The 15,533-nt window shown below is 48.3% G+C and overlaps 1 protein-coding gene across 3 annotated transcripts in view; it reads left to right on the top strand.

The window, feature by feature from the left end:
• Positions 1–15,533, top strand: part of SUPT5H (SPT5 homolog, DSIF elongation factor subunit) — a 342,489-nt gene that overhangs the window by 178,967 nt on the left and 147,989 nt on the right. For all 3 annotated transcript variants that reach the window (XM_069644283.1, XM_069644282.1, XM_069644284.1), the window contains 3 exons: positions 11,537–11,647; positions 12,244–12,346; positions 13,158–13,285. In XM_069644283.1, the coding sequence (XP_069500384.1) occupies positions 11,537–11,647; positions 12,244–12,346; positions 13,158–13,285 (342 nt within the window). The remainder of the gene's footprint in view (positions 1–11,536; positions 11,648–12,243; positions 12,347–13,157; positions 13,286–15,533) is intronic.

The following is a 15,533-nucleotide window of genomic DNA, read 5'->3' on the forward strand; positions in this document are numbered from 1 at the left end:
GGTCAGGTGATTTCAATGCAGCATATTAAGACCGAACACCCTCTGTATGAACTCCACCTCCTTCCATATTGTTGGGCAAGAATTGATGTAGTAACACTGTGTGAGACTACACAACTCTTGCCTTCTTGCTATTAGGTAACCCACGTTTTGGTATAGGGCTGTACTACACAAGTTGGTAGTGTGACTGAGCAGCCAGGCCTATCTCAAGAGGTGCAAATGTGAGCTGTAGAGCTGTAGCAATGAATTTCGCAAATAAGAGTAGCCATACTCAAGGTTTCAGTTATAGTTATTTATTTAGCATCAATTTTTAAATGAGCGTTCTTTAAAAAGGGCAAGATATGTAACAATCAAATATACTTTCAAATACTTTTCCAGAATCCGCACAAGTTAGTGCATACTCTTTTGATATGCTTTTTACACACTTCCTACACCCGAAGGTGACTATATTCACAAGGACAGTAATAGCATTTATATATCAATAGTACACGTTGCAGATCTTGAGGTTAAAGAAAGAAAAAGTTAAAGGAAGGAAAAAGGTTAAACCGGTTCTCAGGGCATGTGCGTATACTTAAATCTTCCAATGAAATCTAGACAAAACCTTTCCCAGCAATAACAGTCTAACCACAAGTTATCACCTCTGAGGGACAGAAAATATCAAGGTCAATGGACAAGAAGAGTCTGCAGGGAGCCAGGACAGCCAAGGTCAATTGGAGCACATTCTATGGAACTGAGATGCTTCATAGTTAATAAAAAGGCTTGCACGTTTAGAGAGTTTTGTAGTTCTCCAGCATGGGGTCTGGCATGGATTCACCGTCGCCAGGACGGGAATCCTCGGTAAATGAAAAAACAATTTCACTTTCACTCACAAACTGTCTTTCGCCTATAAACCAATCACTGAGCTCTGGGTCATTCTGCCCCCATCCAATGACTGCCCTCTCCCTAAACCCCTCCCCTGGCAGCCATCTTCACATTTTAACCACCCATTCAAGTGTTGGGAGTCCTCGTGTTTCGCTCCGTGAGCTTTTCTACATTTTCGTGCTTTTTTCGATAGTTTCTATTTTTGTCAAATGGAGCCTGTGTGCTCTTTCTGCCTTTCCCCGGCAAGCAGGGATCTGTTTGTCTGCGTCTTTCAACGCCCTTCATGGGCAAGAATCGTCGAGAGTTCATCGAAGATTCCAGAAGGTCATCGGGCCTACACCGCATGCCGGACCATGTCTAAGGAGAAGGAAGGGAGGATTCCTCTTCAAGTTCTGCTCCAACTGCGGATTAAGGAACGCATTTGTGGAGGACAAACACTCCCAGTGCCTCTACTGTCTACACCCGGAAGCAGATTGTGAGATCTGCCTTGGTTTCTCAAAGCGCACCGTCCAGTATCTTCAAAGTAGGTTGGTGGCGTGGCTAACGCCAAGGCCTCTACCCCATGTGGCAAGCAGGAGCATGCCTCACCCAGGACTGGCCGGTCTGAAGAGCGGGCTTCTAAGTCCTTTGAGGGCTCTCCATCCATGGGGGCCAAGACCAGGCCAAGCACTGCAAGTCTGTTTCCATCAGGGTCGCCGCGCAAGCAGGTCCTGGGTCGGGCAGGACCTGCTCATCTTCACCGTCTGCCTCCATTTGAATGAAGGCATTGCTCCACCTCCTCCTCGAAGAGGAAATCGGCTAACCCAGGGAAGCTGCAGGAGAAGCCGGAGAAGACCAAGGCACAAGGCAAAAGTGTCCGACCTGCCCCTGCAGGCCTAGGTGGTTCAGGCGAAAGGGGCTGACCCGGCCAGGAGGCCCAGACAGCGCCCAGAGTGGCCCTCCCCCCAAGGCGGGAGGTCTCAACCAAGCCAGGGGAGAAAACACTGGAGAAAAGGATACCATCCTTAAGCCTGAGACCTACCCCTCAGGATGCAAAAAGGGGGGCGGGGGAGAGTGGAGGCTTCAACCACATGATTATGCGCCCAGCTACCTGAAGGTTTGGACGCGCTTTATAAATAATCTAAACTAAACCGTGCTCCAGAGCACAGATCTTTCTTCCTCGGATGAGGAGGAGATGTCTGTTCACATGGTCTCGGAGGATGTAGGGAACGACAACAGCAGAAACGCAGAGGGTGACTACGGCCGAAACGCTGGAGGGGACGATGACGACGGCGCGGCGGGAATGCCGACGACGACCTGGGCGCTGGACCCAGCAAGCCTACCAAGACTCGCCCCTCCCCCCCCCCTGATACCTCCAGAAGACTCATCGCTGGACATCCTTTTGACTGTACAGACACTGTCGGAGATCCAGAAGAGGATGCCGACAGAAGAGGAGGAAGCGGCACCCTGCGCCGCCTCATCAACCGCCACCCATAACCTGCCCCCCTAGAGATATGGGGACGACCGCAGCATCTCTCCGCTGCCGAGGGCTTCTCCCCCAGATGAAGTTGGGTTGCTCCATGCTATGCTCGCCCGCGTCTGGGCTCTTCCAGCTGACGCCAGAAGAGACCAAGAAGGTCCTTCATCAATGACGGGAGGCCAAGGGGAAGACCATTCTGGCTGTGCCTCTCCTAGACGACGTCTGAGATGAGGACCTGGTGCTGATGAGAAACCCAGCAACAGCCCCGGCGAAGAGAGATACACTAGAGAAGTACTGGGTGCCGGAGTCTGCACCCAAGTGCTTACGGTCGCAGCCTTCCCTGGACTCAGTGGTCTTGGTGGCTGCGAGGAAGAAGTCTGCCAACCCCTCGTCTTCAGCCTCCATTCCCCCGCACAGCAAGGGGAAGAAGTTGGACGCCACGGGTAGGAAGGTGTTCTACTCGGCAGCGACAACAGTCAAGGCAGCAAATGCTCTTGCGATCCTGGCCAGATTTGACAGGGAGCTGTGTATATAAGATGGCCCTGCTGCTGGAATTTCTGCCTGACAAGCAGGTCGAGGTGCTGAAGCTCCTTCAGGAGGGTAAATTGGCATTGGCCATGCCATCAATGTGGCTTTGGACATTGTGGGAACGGGGTTCCCACAGATTGGGAGCGGTGTCTGCCTTTGTTGTGACTGGTTGAAGGCCACCAACCTCTGTTGTGGGTGCTGGACATGCCCTTCGGGGACAACCTCTTTGGGAAAGCAATCAACGAATCGTTGCAGGCAATTAAGACAGACACAGAGACGGGCTTTGCCCTGGGCCCTCTTCAACAGCATTGTCCATCCTTTTGTGCCTCTGGTGGAAAATCTGGCAGTGTTGGCCAAGGTTTGTATGCAGTACCCTTTGGGTGCACTACACACAACTAAGACTACAGGTGTAAGCAAAACCAACCTTTGGTATACGTCTGTACTACACCGTTTTTGGTAGCGGAGCTGAGCAGCCAGGCTTATCTCAAGAAGGGAATGGGAGCAGTGATGTTATACAGAGGTCTCCAATCACAGGTGTTCAAATAGAACACCTGTGATTGTAGATAGATACACTCAAGGGTTCTTGGTTAAACACTTATACATTTATTCAACAGTCAGTTATAAAACATTCACTAGAAGGAGGCAGTTCATATCATACACAAATATACTTCAGTACTGTACTCTTTAAGGTTCTGAGGCATTCAGAATACTTTAAAGGAGAAGCAAAAAGGAACAGGTTATCAGAACATAAAAGGATTACAATTAATCTTTGACAGTGCAGATACTTTGAGTTCGTCAGTTCAGTTCAATTCAATAGGCTAGGCCAAAGTCAATGGGCTAAAGTCTTGGATAGGATACAACGGTTCTGGTAAGTAAACGGTAAAGTCTGTGTAGAAGTTCCCGGAAGTAGTTTGTAACAAGAAGAATTCTATGTTGGGTCACAAGCTGATTAGGCCTGCTAGTTGCAAAAGTTTCAAGCACTTTCACTGCGAGAGGCAAGTACTCTGTCTCGTTTCACAGTACCTTACAAATAAAGAAAAAGATGCAGCCGAAGACTTCTGTTCCTGGCAGTTCCTGCAGATCACGCTGTTCCTGCGCCTCAGTCGTGGGGACAAGAGGGAGGACATCGGGGGACTCCTGCACTGCACTGGGACTGGTCAAAAAGCTGGCACTTGGCAAATCTTCAATTCAGGTAGCTGTAGTAAAGCACACAACCTGGTGTCCCTCTCCCTGGTTGTACGGTTTCCTGCAGCACTCTGAGGAAATTCAACCAGCTCTGAGATAAGGTGTCCAGGTGGATTACTGTCTAGTTGATTGGTCCCACCAACTCAAAGGGAGAAGTCGTCCTTGAAGGGGCTTCTCTGTCGAGGTGAACTTGGCAGTTCGGACCTGCAGCAGGGCTTCACCGGGCAAACCAACGGTCCAGGAGTTGCAACAGCTGTCCTCTTCAAGCTCGTCTTCGGTTCTTTCATTCCAGTGGTCGACTCTGCCTTCGAAGCCACAGACTCTCCTTTTATTTAGTTCTCCCATTCATTCCAGCCTAGTTGTTCCTCACCAGCAGGGTGGCTGTCCTTGCCGGACAGTCAGCCCGCCAATTATACCAGAGTTCATTTGGTTCTCCTAGGAGACTAACCGCAGGGAGATTCAGGCACCTCTCTCACGACCTGCCCACCCCAGACACTCGTGCGCCAGTGACAGTCTTCAGTCCTGTAGCCCACCAAAGGCGTAGGAACAAAGGGACCAAACCTGGTCTGGTTTGGCACACAGAGACAAACTCTAGAAGGACCTTTCCACAAAGAAATGTCGAAAAAGGAAGACCGGGAGCTCTTTAAACAAAGGGGGCTCAGACGTCATCTTGAAAAACATGGCTCCTGCGATTTAATGCTACCGGTGATCGCGTTTGGAAAAAATCATGGTAGTTTGTTGTAAAACCACTGCCACTAGCCACTTAGGGTGGAAAGGGTAGCATTTGACTGCTACAGGAGTATCTAGACACAGGGGATACTAAGTAACCCCTCCTGCACTCTATTGTAAGATATGGTGCATTTAAAGAGACTAGTAAAGTCAATTTCACTTTACGTACTCTGGGAAACAGTAGTTTATCCCAGAGTAGGTATTTAAAGCTTGGGAAAGCCTGAAACGGTTTCCCTGTGTCACTGCACTGAGGGTTCTGTGTGACACAACTGAACAGATGATGCCTATGGAGTTGCTTAGACTCCATAACCAAAGGAAACGCAAGAGTAAAACACATTTCAAAACACATGAGAGAGTGGAAAAAAGGGTCACACTCTCTCCATGTAAAAAAAAACAAGTCCTCAAAATCCAGCAAAGGTGCTGGGGGTCTCTAAGGTGAAGGGAATTAGCACATTTTTGAGAATTCTCCCTAACACTAGGAAACCCAACCTTTGGTATAAGCTTGTACTACACAGTTTGGTAGCGTGTTGAGCAGCCAGGATTATTTCAAGAGGGGTCAATGTGAGCTGTAGGGGAGTTGCACAGAGATTCACAGTGACAAGTATTCAAATAAACTCTTACACACAAGGTTTCTTGAATAAACAATTATTAATTTATCAGTCAGAATAAGCCGCCTAAAGCATGGAGCAATATAAAAGTAACACTCGAATACACTACAAAACACATACTCTTAGTTTCTAAATCAGTAAAGACCCTTTTGGGATGGCACACAGACAACCTACACCCTCAGGTGACTTCAATAGCTAAGGTGCTGGGGACCAGTGATTGGTTGTTAGAAGAAAGACAGTTCAGAGTTAAACAGGTTTTTTTCTTTACCGAGGATTCCCAGCCTGACGACGGGGAATATTCTGGAGAACAACAGTTACAGGTAAGTAACTTGTTCCTACCTTTGTATTCCTACCTTTGTATTGAAGAAAATGTGCAGCAGATGACTTCTGTTCCTGTGCAGCTCTGCGGATCTCACTGTTCCTGAGCCTCAGTCGTGAGGACAAGAGGGAGGACGTCGGGGGACTCCTGTTCTGCAATGGGACGGTCACTGCTCGCAACCGGCAATCTTTCAAACAAGTGGAACTTCAGTGTTTCAGCTCCTCAGGATTACCACAAATAGCAACACCACGGTTTCTGGCTGTCGAGATGGACTTTCCTTGCTTCTGGGGTTCCACATTCTGTTGAGGGTGCTCAGTCTCGGTCAGTCCTGCTTCCTGGGAGGATCTTCCCGGAGCTTTTGGCCAACTTAAAAGCAACGCACACAATCTGGTGTTCCTCTCCTGGCGTTTCGGTTTTCAGCAGCAACTCTGTGCAAATGCAACCAGCTCCAAGGTAATGTCCAGGTGGCTTACTTTGGAGTCGATTGGTCCCACCAACTCAACGGGCGAAGTCGTCATTGCAGGGACTTCTCTATCGATACGAATTTCGAGTTTCAGCACAGCAGCAGGGCTTCACCAGGCAAACCAACGGTCCAGGAGTTGCAGTAGGCTTCCTCTTCAAGTTCTTCTTCGGTTCCTTCATCCAGTGGTCGACTCTGCCTCTCCATGCACATTTCTGGCGCCAGAATTTTGCGGACACCTGGATCCTATCCGTAGTATCCACGGGGTACCGCCTTCCTATCCCAGCCTCTCCTCCCTCCTCCCCTCCATTCCCACAGATTGGGACAGCAACTCTTTTGGCGGCGATCCGGTCGCTCGTAGAGAGCCAGGCAGTGGAGGAAGTCCCAGCCTCCTAGCGAGGCTGTGGCTTTTACTCCAGGATTTTTGCCATTCAGAAGAAGAACCAGACGGGCCTAAGAGTGGGGCAGGAACTTTCCACCCTCAACCTCTCCTTACCCCTGCAAAAATTGAAGATGGTTACGCCAGCTTTTATAGCAGAGACATTGGTCAAGGGAGACTGGATGTGCTCCCTGGATTTGAAGGACGTGTACCTACACGGCCCGATTTGGCAGCCCCATTGTTCTTTCCTATGGTTCAGGATCATGGGCTGCCATTTCCAATACAAGGTCCTCACTTTTGGCTTCAACTTGGCCCCCAGGGTCTTTACCAGACTCCTGAATGCAGTGGCGGCCCTACTCGGAGCGCAGGGCCTCCACATCTACCCATACCTAGATGACTGGCTCGTCAGGGCTACATCTCCGGAAGCGGTTCTCCACTCTTCCCATGCCCTTATAAACACACTGCATGATCTGAGCTTCTCGCTCAATCTCAAGAAGTCGCAGCTGCAGCCCACGCAGAATCTAACATTCGTGAGCCTTATCTGGGACATGTGCTCTGAGAAGGTCTTCCCTTCAGAGGGCAAAATCTTGGCCATCAAGAGGGCCACCACCCACTTCCTCAGCAGAGACGTTACCTCGGCTTGGTGGTACCAACATCTCCTAGGTCTTCTGGCAGTGGTCCTATTAGCTTTTCCGCAAACAAGACTAAGGATGAGGAGAATTCAGCTGCACTTCGCGTCCTCATGGAACCAGGAGCGGGACTCTCAATCCGAGATGATCAACGTTCCTCCATCTCTCCACCCGGACTTCACATGGTGGTCCAGAGACTGCAACCTGCAGAGGGGCAAGCCCCTCCGGCAGCCCACTCCTCAGGCCACCATCACCACTGACTTCTTGCTCGAGGGCTGGGGAGCCACCCTGGACGATCTCTTGGTCCACGGCACCTGGACTCGACAGGAACAGGAATACCACATCAATTGGCTAGAGCTGAACGTCATCTGGCTGGCGCTCACAGCATTCCTACCACTCCTCATCCAGACGGACAACTCGACCAGCATGTACTACGTCAACAACCAGGGAGGCACCAGATCCCCTCCTCTGTGCAGACTGGCGATCAGCATGTGGGAGAGGGCCCTGGAAAACGACATTTACCTCACAGATGTCCACCTCCCGGGGGAATCCAACCTCAAAGCAGACAGGCTCAGCAGAGTGGGAGCGGACAATTACGAGTGGCAGCTGAACAACCTCGTTATTCAGGAAATCTTCAACAGGTGGGGTTACCCCAGGTGGATCTTTGCCACCTGGCACAACAAGCAAGTGTCCCCAGTTCGCATCCTGGCAAGGTCGGGCCCCGGCTCTCTGGGCGACGCATTTCACCTCCAGGAGACCGGTATGAAGGCTTACGCCTTTCCCCCCACTCCCCTGATTCACAGGGAAATCTGCAAGATCAAGGAGTCTCGCCAACTCCTCATCATCCTAATAGCTCCATGGTGGCCGGCCAGGCCATGGTTTTCGGAGCTGATCAGCCTCTCGGAAGTGCCCCTGATTCACCTCCCGACGGGCCCAGCACATCTTCTGGCTCAACAGGGGGGCAGAGTCATCCACCCTGCGCCAGGAATGCTAGCCCTCATGGCGTGGTACGTGAGCAGCTAACGCAGCTAACGCTTCGGCACCTTAGCCTCCCACAGGCCAATCTGGAGATCATACAGGGCTCCAGGAGCAAAGCTACCAGGGTCCAGTAAAGAAGCAAATGGACCAGATTCTGCCACTGGGCAGACTCCAATGGGGCGGATCAACCCCACCCCCCCAAAGGCGTGCACCTTGGATGACGTGTTCTCCTTTTCGGCGCACCTCGCCCATTCAGGCGTGCAGGTGGACACCTGCCGCACATACCTTGCAGCCATTGGGGCTTACAGGAACTCGGAGGAAGGCATTTTTTCCTCCTCCAACCCTATCGTCAAGAAACATCTGACTGGTTTCGCTAGGCTCTACCCGCCCGTCAAGAGACCGCACCCTGTGTGGGACCTGAACATAGTCTTGGGCGCCCTAGTGCACAAACCATTCGAGCCAATGGCGTCCGTGGACATCGGGCTGGTCACCATCAAGATGGCCTTACTAGTCGGCCTTACCTCAGCTCGCAGAGTCAGCAAGATCCATGCGCTGGTCGTCTCGGAACCATATACCACCTTTCACAGGGACAAGGTAGTCCTGCGGACACACCCGGTGTTTCTGCCCAAGGTTCCATCTGTGCTCCACTTAAACGAGGAAATAGTCCTTCTGACGTTTTTAAGGAAGCACAAGGACGAATGATGTCAGGCGTGCCCTGAAATTTTACTTGGACAGGACCAAGGGCTTCCGCAAATCGGATGCCCTGTACGTCACTTTTGGAGGCTCAAGACCAGGCTATCGGGCCTCTAAGGCTTCCATATCCCGCTGGATGGTCTCTGCCTTCAAAGATGCATACGAGGGCCAGCACAAGCCACTTCCGGCCAACATGCATGCCCACACAGTCAGGGCCAAGGCAACGGCCATCGCATTTCAGCTGCATGTCTTTTGGCAAGTCATAAGCAGGGCGGCCACTTGGGCCTCTCCCTCGGCTTTCTGTAAGCATTACTGTTTGGATGCCGGCTCTAGATCAGATGCGGCCTTCGGACAGGCGGTTCTCAGGAACCCTTTTGCTTAAGGAGGGTCTCCTCTCCTCCCTGGGGCTACATTCAGTTGTAATCACCCATACAGTATGGAGGAAAGGGGACGGGACGTAAGAGTAATTATAAGTTACTCACCGTAGTGACTAACGTACTCTTAGTCCATAGTCCCCTTTCCTCCATACATCCCACCAACCTCCCCCTAATAATACTGGTGTCATTAGGCAATGTTAAATCTTTTGTCGACGCGTCAATGGGGACTGAGGTGTGGCGCCAGAGGGCGGTGTCAGGGCAGCGCAGGCTCCCTGGGCCGCACCCCCGCACACCTCTAAATTAAAAGGGGAAGAAGGTTTTTTCTGGTGAAAAAGGTTCCGTCTCCTGTGCATTGGAAGGGACGCCCATACAGTATGGAGGAAAGCGGACTATGGACTAAGTACGTTAGTCACTATGGTGAGTAACCTATAATTTTTCTAGTTAAATATTTAACGGTCAGTTTTAAATAAGCCTTCTTTACAAAGGGCAATGGGCAACAATAAAAATACACTTCATAACACTTCCTCAGTTTTAAGATAAGCAAGTAGATGCCCTTTTGGGATGTGTCGCACACACTTGCTACACCCTGAGGTGACTTCAATTGCTAGGACACTGGACATGCAATACGGAGGTTGTGGAAGAGGTTAGGGAAGGAAAAAGGTTAAGTTTCTCATAACATATGAATACTTTGCAATCTTTTCCAATGAAGTCTAGGTTAGCCCTTTCCCAGCAATACAAGTTAAATGTATGCACCACCTATGAGAGACAATTAAAACCAAAGTCAATGGGTCAGAAGAGACTGCAGGGATCCAGGACAGCCAAAGCTACTTTGCACAATGTTTATGGAGCTGAGACTTCTTCAGATAGCACAAAAGTCTTGCACATTGTTTTAAGAGAGTTGGTAGAAAATAAAACACTGTAGTGCCCCAACCTATCAGGCTTGTGAAGGGCAAAGCTGCAAGCAACTCTGCAGAAAAAGCAGCTACTGTAAGTCTCCAGTGAGAAAAAGCAAGCTACAGACCAAAAAGGTTAGTACCCCTTTAGTAAAGACAGTACCTTAGGTTGGCAGAAGAGGGTCTAGCTGGCTTCTGTTCCTGTTGCAGTCCTGCAGATCCTGGGTTCCTGGGCCTCAGTCGTGGGGACAAGAGGGAGGACGTTTGGGTACTCCTGCACTGCGGTTTAAAGGTCGGCGGCAGCAATGGGCTCTTTGCAAATCGGCAGCACTTTGCAGTTTCAGCTACCGGTCAATAGCACCACTGCGGTTCTTGGACACCTTATGGGCTCCCCTTGCTTCTGGGCACCCATGGGTGCAATAATGCAGCTGAGGATTCAGTCTGCGGTAAAAAAGCACAATGGTAGGAAAATTAAACCACTGCCACCAGCCATTAATTGTAGTGAGGGTAACATAAAAATGTTTACATGTGTAAGTAGACAAAGGGGCTACTAAGTAACCCCCCAGCACTCCACATAAGATGGTGTTTGTTGGGGCTACAAAGAGATGAGGGCAAGTAAACTCAATTTCACTTTTCCACTCTTGGAAACAGTAGTTTATCCAAACCTTATGAAAATTCCAAAGGACTTCTCTGTGACACTGCACTGAGGGTGCTGTGTCACAATGCAAAATGTTATGCCTATGGAGTTTGTCAGACTGCACAATCAAATGAAACAGGGTTCAGATCAAAAATACATGAGAGAGTGAGAGAAAAGGTCTCACTCACTACAGGATAGAAAATCAAAAAGTCCCAAAGTCCAGCAAAAGAGCTGGGGGTCTCTACGGTTGAAGGGAATTAGCACAGAAACGAGAATTCTCCCCAACAGTGCTGGACCTGCAAAGAGAAAAGGTAAGTATAGTCAATTTCACTTTACTATTCTTGGGAACGGTAGTTCACACAAGAAAAGGTATTTAAACCTTATGAGAAATGTAAAGGATTTATCTGTGACACTGCACTAAAGGTGCACCATACAAAATGTAGATGCCTATGTGGTTTGTCAGACTCCAAAAACAAAGGAAACCCATAATCCAAATCAGTTGAAACACAGAGTGAGAAAAAGGTCCCACTCACTCCAGGGTTAAAATTAAAAAGTCCTAAAGTCATGAAAACGAGCTGGGGGTCTCTAAGATTGAAGGGAATTAGCACAGAAATGAGAATTCTCCCTAACACATATCCCAGCTGACTCATATTTCCATATGCAGGTCTCAGTTATGCTGATGGGAGGATTTGTTTGCACCTCTTTGTCCACACGTTTTTTTGCTGTCTGACCCCTCAACAGCTTTGTGCATGTGTTTATTTTCCTGTGTGATTTCTACTTCATAAGCTTTCTGTTTGTTTTCAGCAGGCCCAAGGGGCGGTGCTGCTGCTGGAGCTGCAATGGGACGGGGCCGTGGACGGAGGGACAATGATCTGATTGGGCAAACCGTGCGCATCTCTCAAGGACCCTACAAAGGTAAAAGGGTGCAGATGCTTGGATGTAAAAGTTAACTGCCTGTAAGCTCTCATTTGATTTAACGTTAATACCATTAAGAATGTGCCTATAACCAGGTACTCTGCCAGCTCAGGGAAAATATTCCCTAAATAAAGTTGACATTCTTGGGCTTCCTGGGCTTAACCCCTTAAGTGCTAAGTGCGTCTAGGTTTGTCCTGAATTCCCATAAGAAATCATTGTAGGCTCTGCCCACCTCAGCACTTAATTACCTCAACACACATTTACTGAAAATATACATATTCTTTACTTCCACCCTCTTTAAAGGTATTTTATACTAATCATTCAAATACATCACATCTAATAAAAAAACAAATTTGTTATTTGATACAACCTATTTGTTCACCACTTCACTAGTAATACCTAAGCACATTTTATATTTCTTCATTCTAAAACAATATACAGTTTACATAATTTAAGCTACTCTATATCTGTTGTAAATTGGAATTTATCTCTCCCTATAATTTGCTTCTGTTATTCCAAATCCTTGATCTCGTCCTGTAGCCTCTGCCTCGGTCACATTCTCAGACCATGACCATTGACTACAAGTTCTGTTTCAGGGTACATCGGTGTTGTGAAAGATGCCACGGAATCCACAGCTCGAGTCGAGCTCCACTCCACCTGTCAGACCATCTCAGTGGATCGGCAACGACTCACCACAGTGTAAGTGGGCCAGATGAGCAAGGGCCTATTAGGTAGCTGTTGTTGGACCCCCTGTATAGCCTCTATGCATTATGGGAAGTGGGGCAAAGATGTGTTTTTGGCAACACTCGGGACGCAGCACTCCGTGATCTACCTAGAGCACCTTTCCAGGGTGCAGCACCATGTCCTTTTATATAGCAAGCCCTGTCCTATTCTGTCAAGTGTATGCGTTTGCCCTCTAAAAGTAAAAACGAAATTCTGGCCAAACTGAGCTCATGAGTAAATGGAATATGTGGAGCCCCCGGGGTGTGGGGATATGAGGGGGTACATGTGAAATTGGATACTTTGATAAAGCAATGCATTTCACATTGGGAGCAATCCCATTTCCTTGAAAGGGGGATGTCTAGTTGTCAGACGGGCTGTCTTGAAGAAAGGAGATTCGTCCAGTTGGGAGTCATTCTGAACTCTTGAGGAAAAGAAACTTGTGGATTTGCAAAGCACGAAATGCCATTTTAAGAAAGGAATTCCACTTGGAATGTGGACTGTACCCTATTGTTTAAGAATATATTTAAAATTGTGTAGTTCAAAGTACTTTTAAGGGTGCATTCTTGAGCTGGCATCTATCACTTTTACTGAAGAGTACATACTCTTTGGATTTGAGACTGACAGGAATGGACCTGTTTTTATTTCAAGCTGCTTTGTTATTCCGCTTCTGGGAGTGCAAAAATCAATGGGTTGCTGAGGAAAGTAATAATAATGTACTTATTGATGGCATGAAGTTGCTTTTGATTCTGAACACAGAGGCCTTTAATGATTTCTCTTTTGTTTGCAGTGGTGCGAGACGTCCAGGCGGAATGACGTCTACTCATGGACGTACTCCTATGTATGGATCCCAAACACCCATGTATGCATCTGGATCTCGGACACCCATGTACAGCTCACAGACGCCTGTTCACGATGGTGAGTCTCTGTCCCATCTTCCCCCAATCTTTTTTTAGCAGCCTTCTGTTAGGTAAGATTTTCATAGAAATGGTAAATCTTCCTGACCTTTGTCAACTCCAGAACTTTTTGCTTTATATATATGTATCCTTGGACCTCTGTGAGTGGGAACCTTTTTCCACACTCGCAGAATCTTTCTCTTTTTATGGGTGTCAGTTTTTTCAGACTCATCATAGTGTCTTTTCAAAGTTATCATCTTTGGCAATAAGTGCCTGTTGTTGCTGGGTTGCCCTGGGGGCTCCCCTTTTAACTATCTCTGCCTAACCTTGAGAGAACTACAGTTCCCAAGGGTAGAAAGGATCTTTGGATCCCTTTTACATTTTGTTGGGTGAAACCAGCACATACCACCTTATGTGGAGTGCTGGGGAGATACAATGTATCCCCTTTCACACTAAAACTGTAACAATTCTGTTACAGGGACAATATTACCTTCAATGGCTGTCGGCAGTGATTCCTTGTATTAATTTGGTGCATCTTTACGGCAGGCTTTGTTCACAGCTGCAGTAAAGGCACCTAAGGGTGCTCATTTTACCAAAATGGCCCCTGTCTTCTTTTATCGCCATTTTAGTGTTTCGTGTCCTGTCTTGTTCCCTCCCCTGTCATCCAGGGTGGGAAATTCGTTTGTGTGATTTTTATCTTCGGCGGGAGTCCCCTGTACTCCCCGCTCAGGCTCCAGTCTGTCTATGAAGGCAGTAAGCGAGGGAGAAGTTCAGAACTCCACAGCCCTTTGTCTTCCTCCTTGCCTGAATGGGAAGAAAATCCCAGTAGGGGGCTGGCTGTCCTGATTGGCCCATCAGACCGCCCCTTGTAAAATGCAGGGAGAGAATGCAGAAGTTGTGTTGTAATTCCTGTTAAATACTCTGAACCTGGAAGCTGAAGACAAGTCGACCACTGGAACTAAAACCAAAGAGGATGATGAAGGAAAAGAGGCTGAGATGATTTCCAGCGACGGGAGAACCTGCTGTTACCTGAGCCGGCTGTAGCCCTTCTAATCGACCTGGGGACTCCGAAAACGATGACCCTGACCCAGAGCCTGGTGTGACCCACTAGACTCAGGAAGACCTGCATTTTGAGCCATCCCACGCCGTGCTGTGACCTTGCGGGGCTGCAATACCCCAATACCCTGGGACCTCGAGCCATTGTGCGGTTCACAGTCTTCCGAATTCCGACATCTCACTGACACTTCATGGGCATCCTGGTGTATCTCCAGAGACAAGAATAGAGTCCGAAGAGTCCGAAGAGTCCCTTCACCAGAGTGGTGGACCTTTGTAACAATGATAATTCAACCGTGATTTTCGGTCTTCTTCTGTGCTCCTGTAAAAGGCGCCAAATCCGCAATGCCGCATTCAGCTGCGAGGAAAACCTTACCTAGAGCCTTCTCAATCGATCCCTGCTGCAAAGTTCCTTCTGAGGTCTTGTTTTCAGTCACCACGACAAGGAATCCACTGACTGGGTATTTGGCTGCCTATCCGGAAGTTCTCCTGCTGCAAAATGGTTAGGAAAGGTTGTATGCAGTTCCCTGTGGGAGACTGCACCAGCCTTGTCCTCTTGGCAATAGTTAACCCAACCTTTGGTATAAGCATGTACTACATAAGTTGGTAGAGTGACTGATCTCAAGAGGGGTCAATGTGAGGTGTAGGGTTATAACATAGAGATCTACAGTGACAGGTATTCAAATAAGCACTTACTTAATGTTTCGTGATTAAACAATTATTAATTTATTTACCAGTCAGTTGAATAAGCCTTCTTTAGAAGGGAGCAATTATGTAACATCAAAATACATTTCAATAAATAAACACTCTCAGTTCACTGAATCAGTAGATACCCATTTGGCATGGCACACCGACACTTCCTACACCGTGAGGTGACTTAACTAACTAGGACGCTGTGAACATTGATATATCACTGGCACATTTAGAGCAACACTATGTTTTGTGTCTGTTGGGGAGAATTCTCAGAAATGTGCTAATTCCCCCCACCTTAGAGACCCCCAGCAACTTTGCTGGATTTTGAGGACTTGATTTCTTTAACCTGGAGAGAGTGAGACCCTTTTTCCCACTCTCTCATGTATGTTAATGTGATTTTGAACACTGTTTTTTTTGGTTGTGGAGTCTGACAAACTCCATAGGCATCATCTTTCATTGTGTCAGACAGCACCTTCAGGGGAAGTGGCACAGGGAAGTCTTCCAGATTTCACAAAGGTTTAAAT

This window comes from Ambystoma mexicanum, chromosome 2p (genome assembly GCF_040938575.1).
Source record: "Ambystoma mexicanum isolate Mex_15411 chromosome 2p, UKY_AmexF1_1, whole genome shotgun sequence".
Lineage (NCBI taxonomy): Eukaryota > Metazoa > Chordata > Amphibia > Caudata > Ambystomatidae > Ambystoma > Ambystoma mexicanum.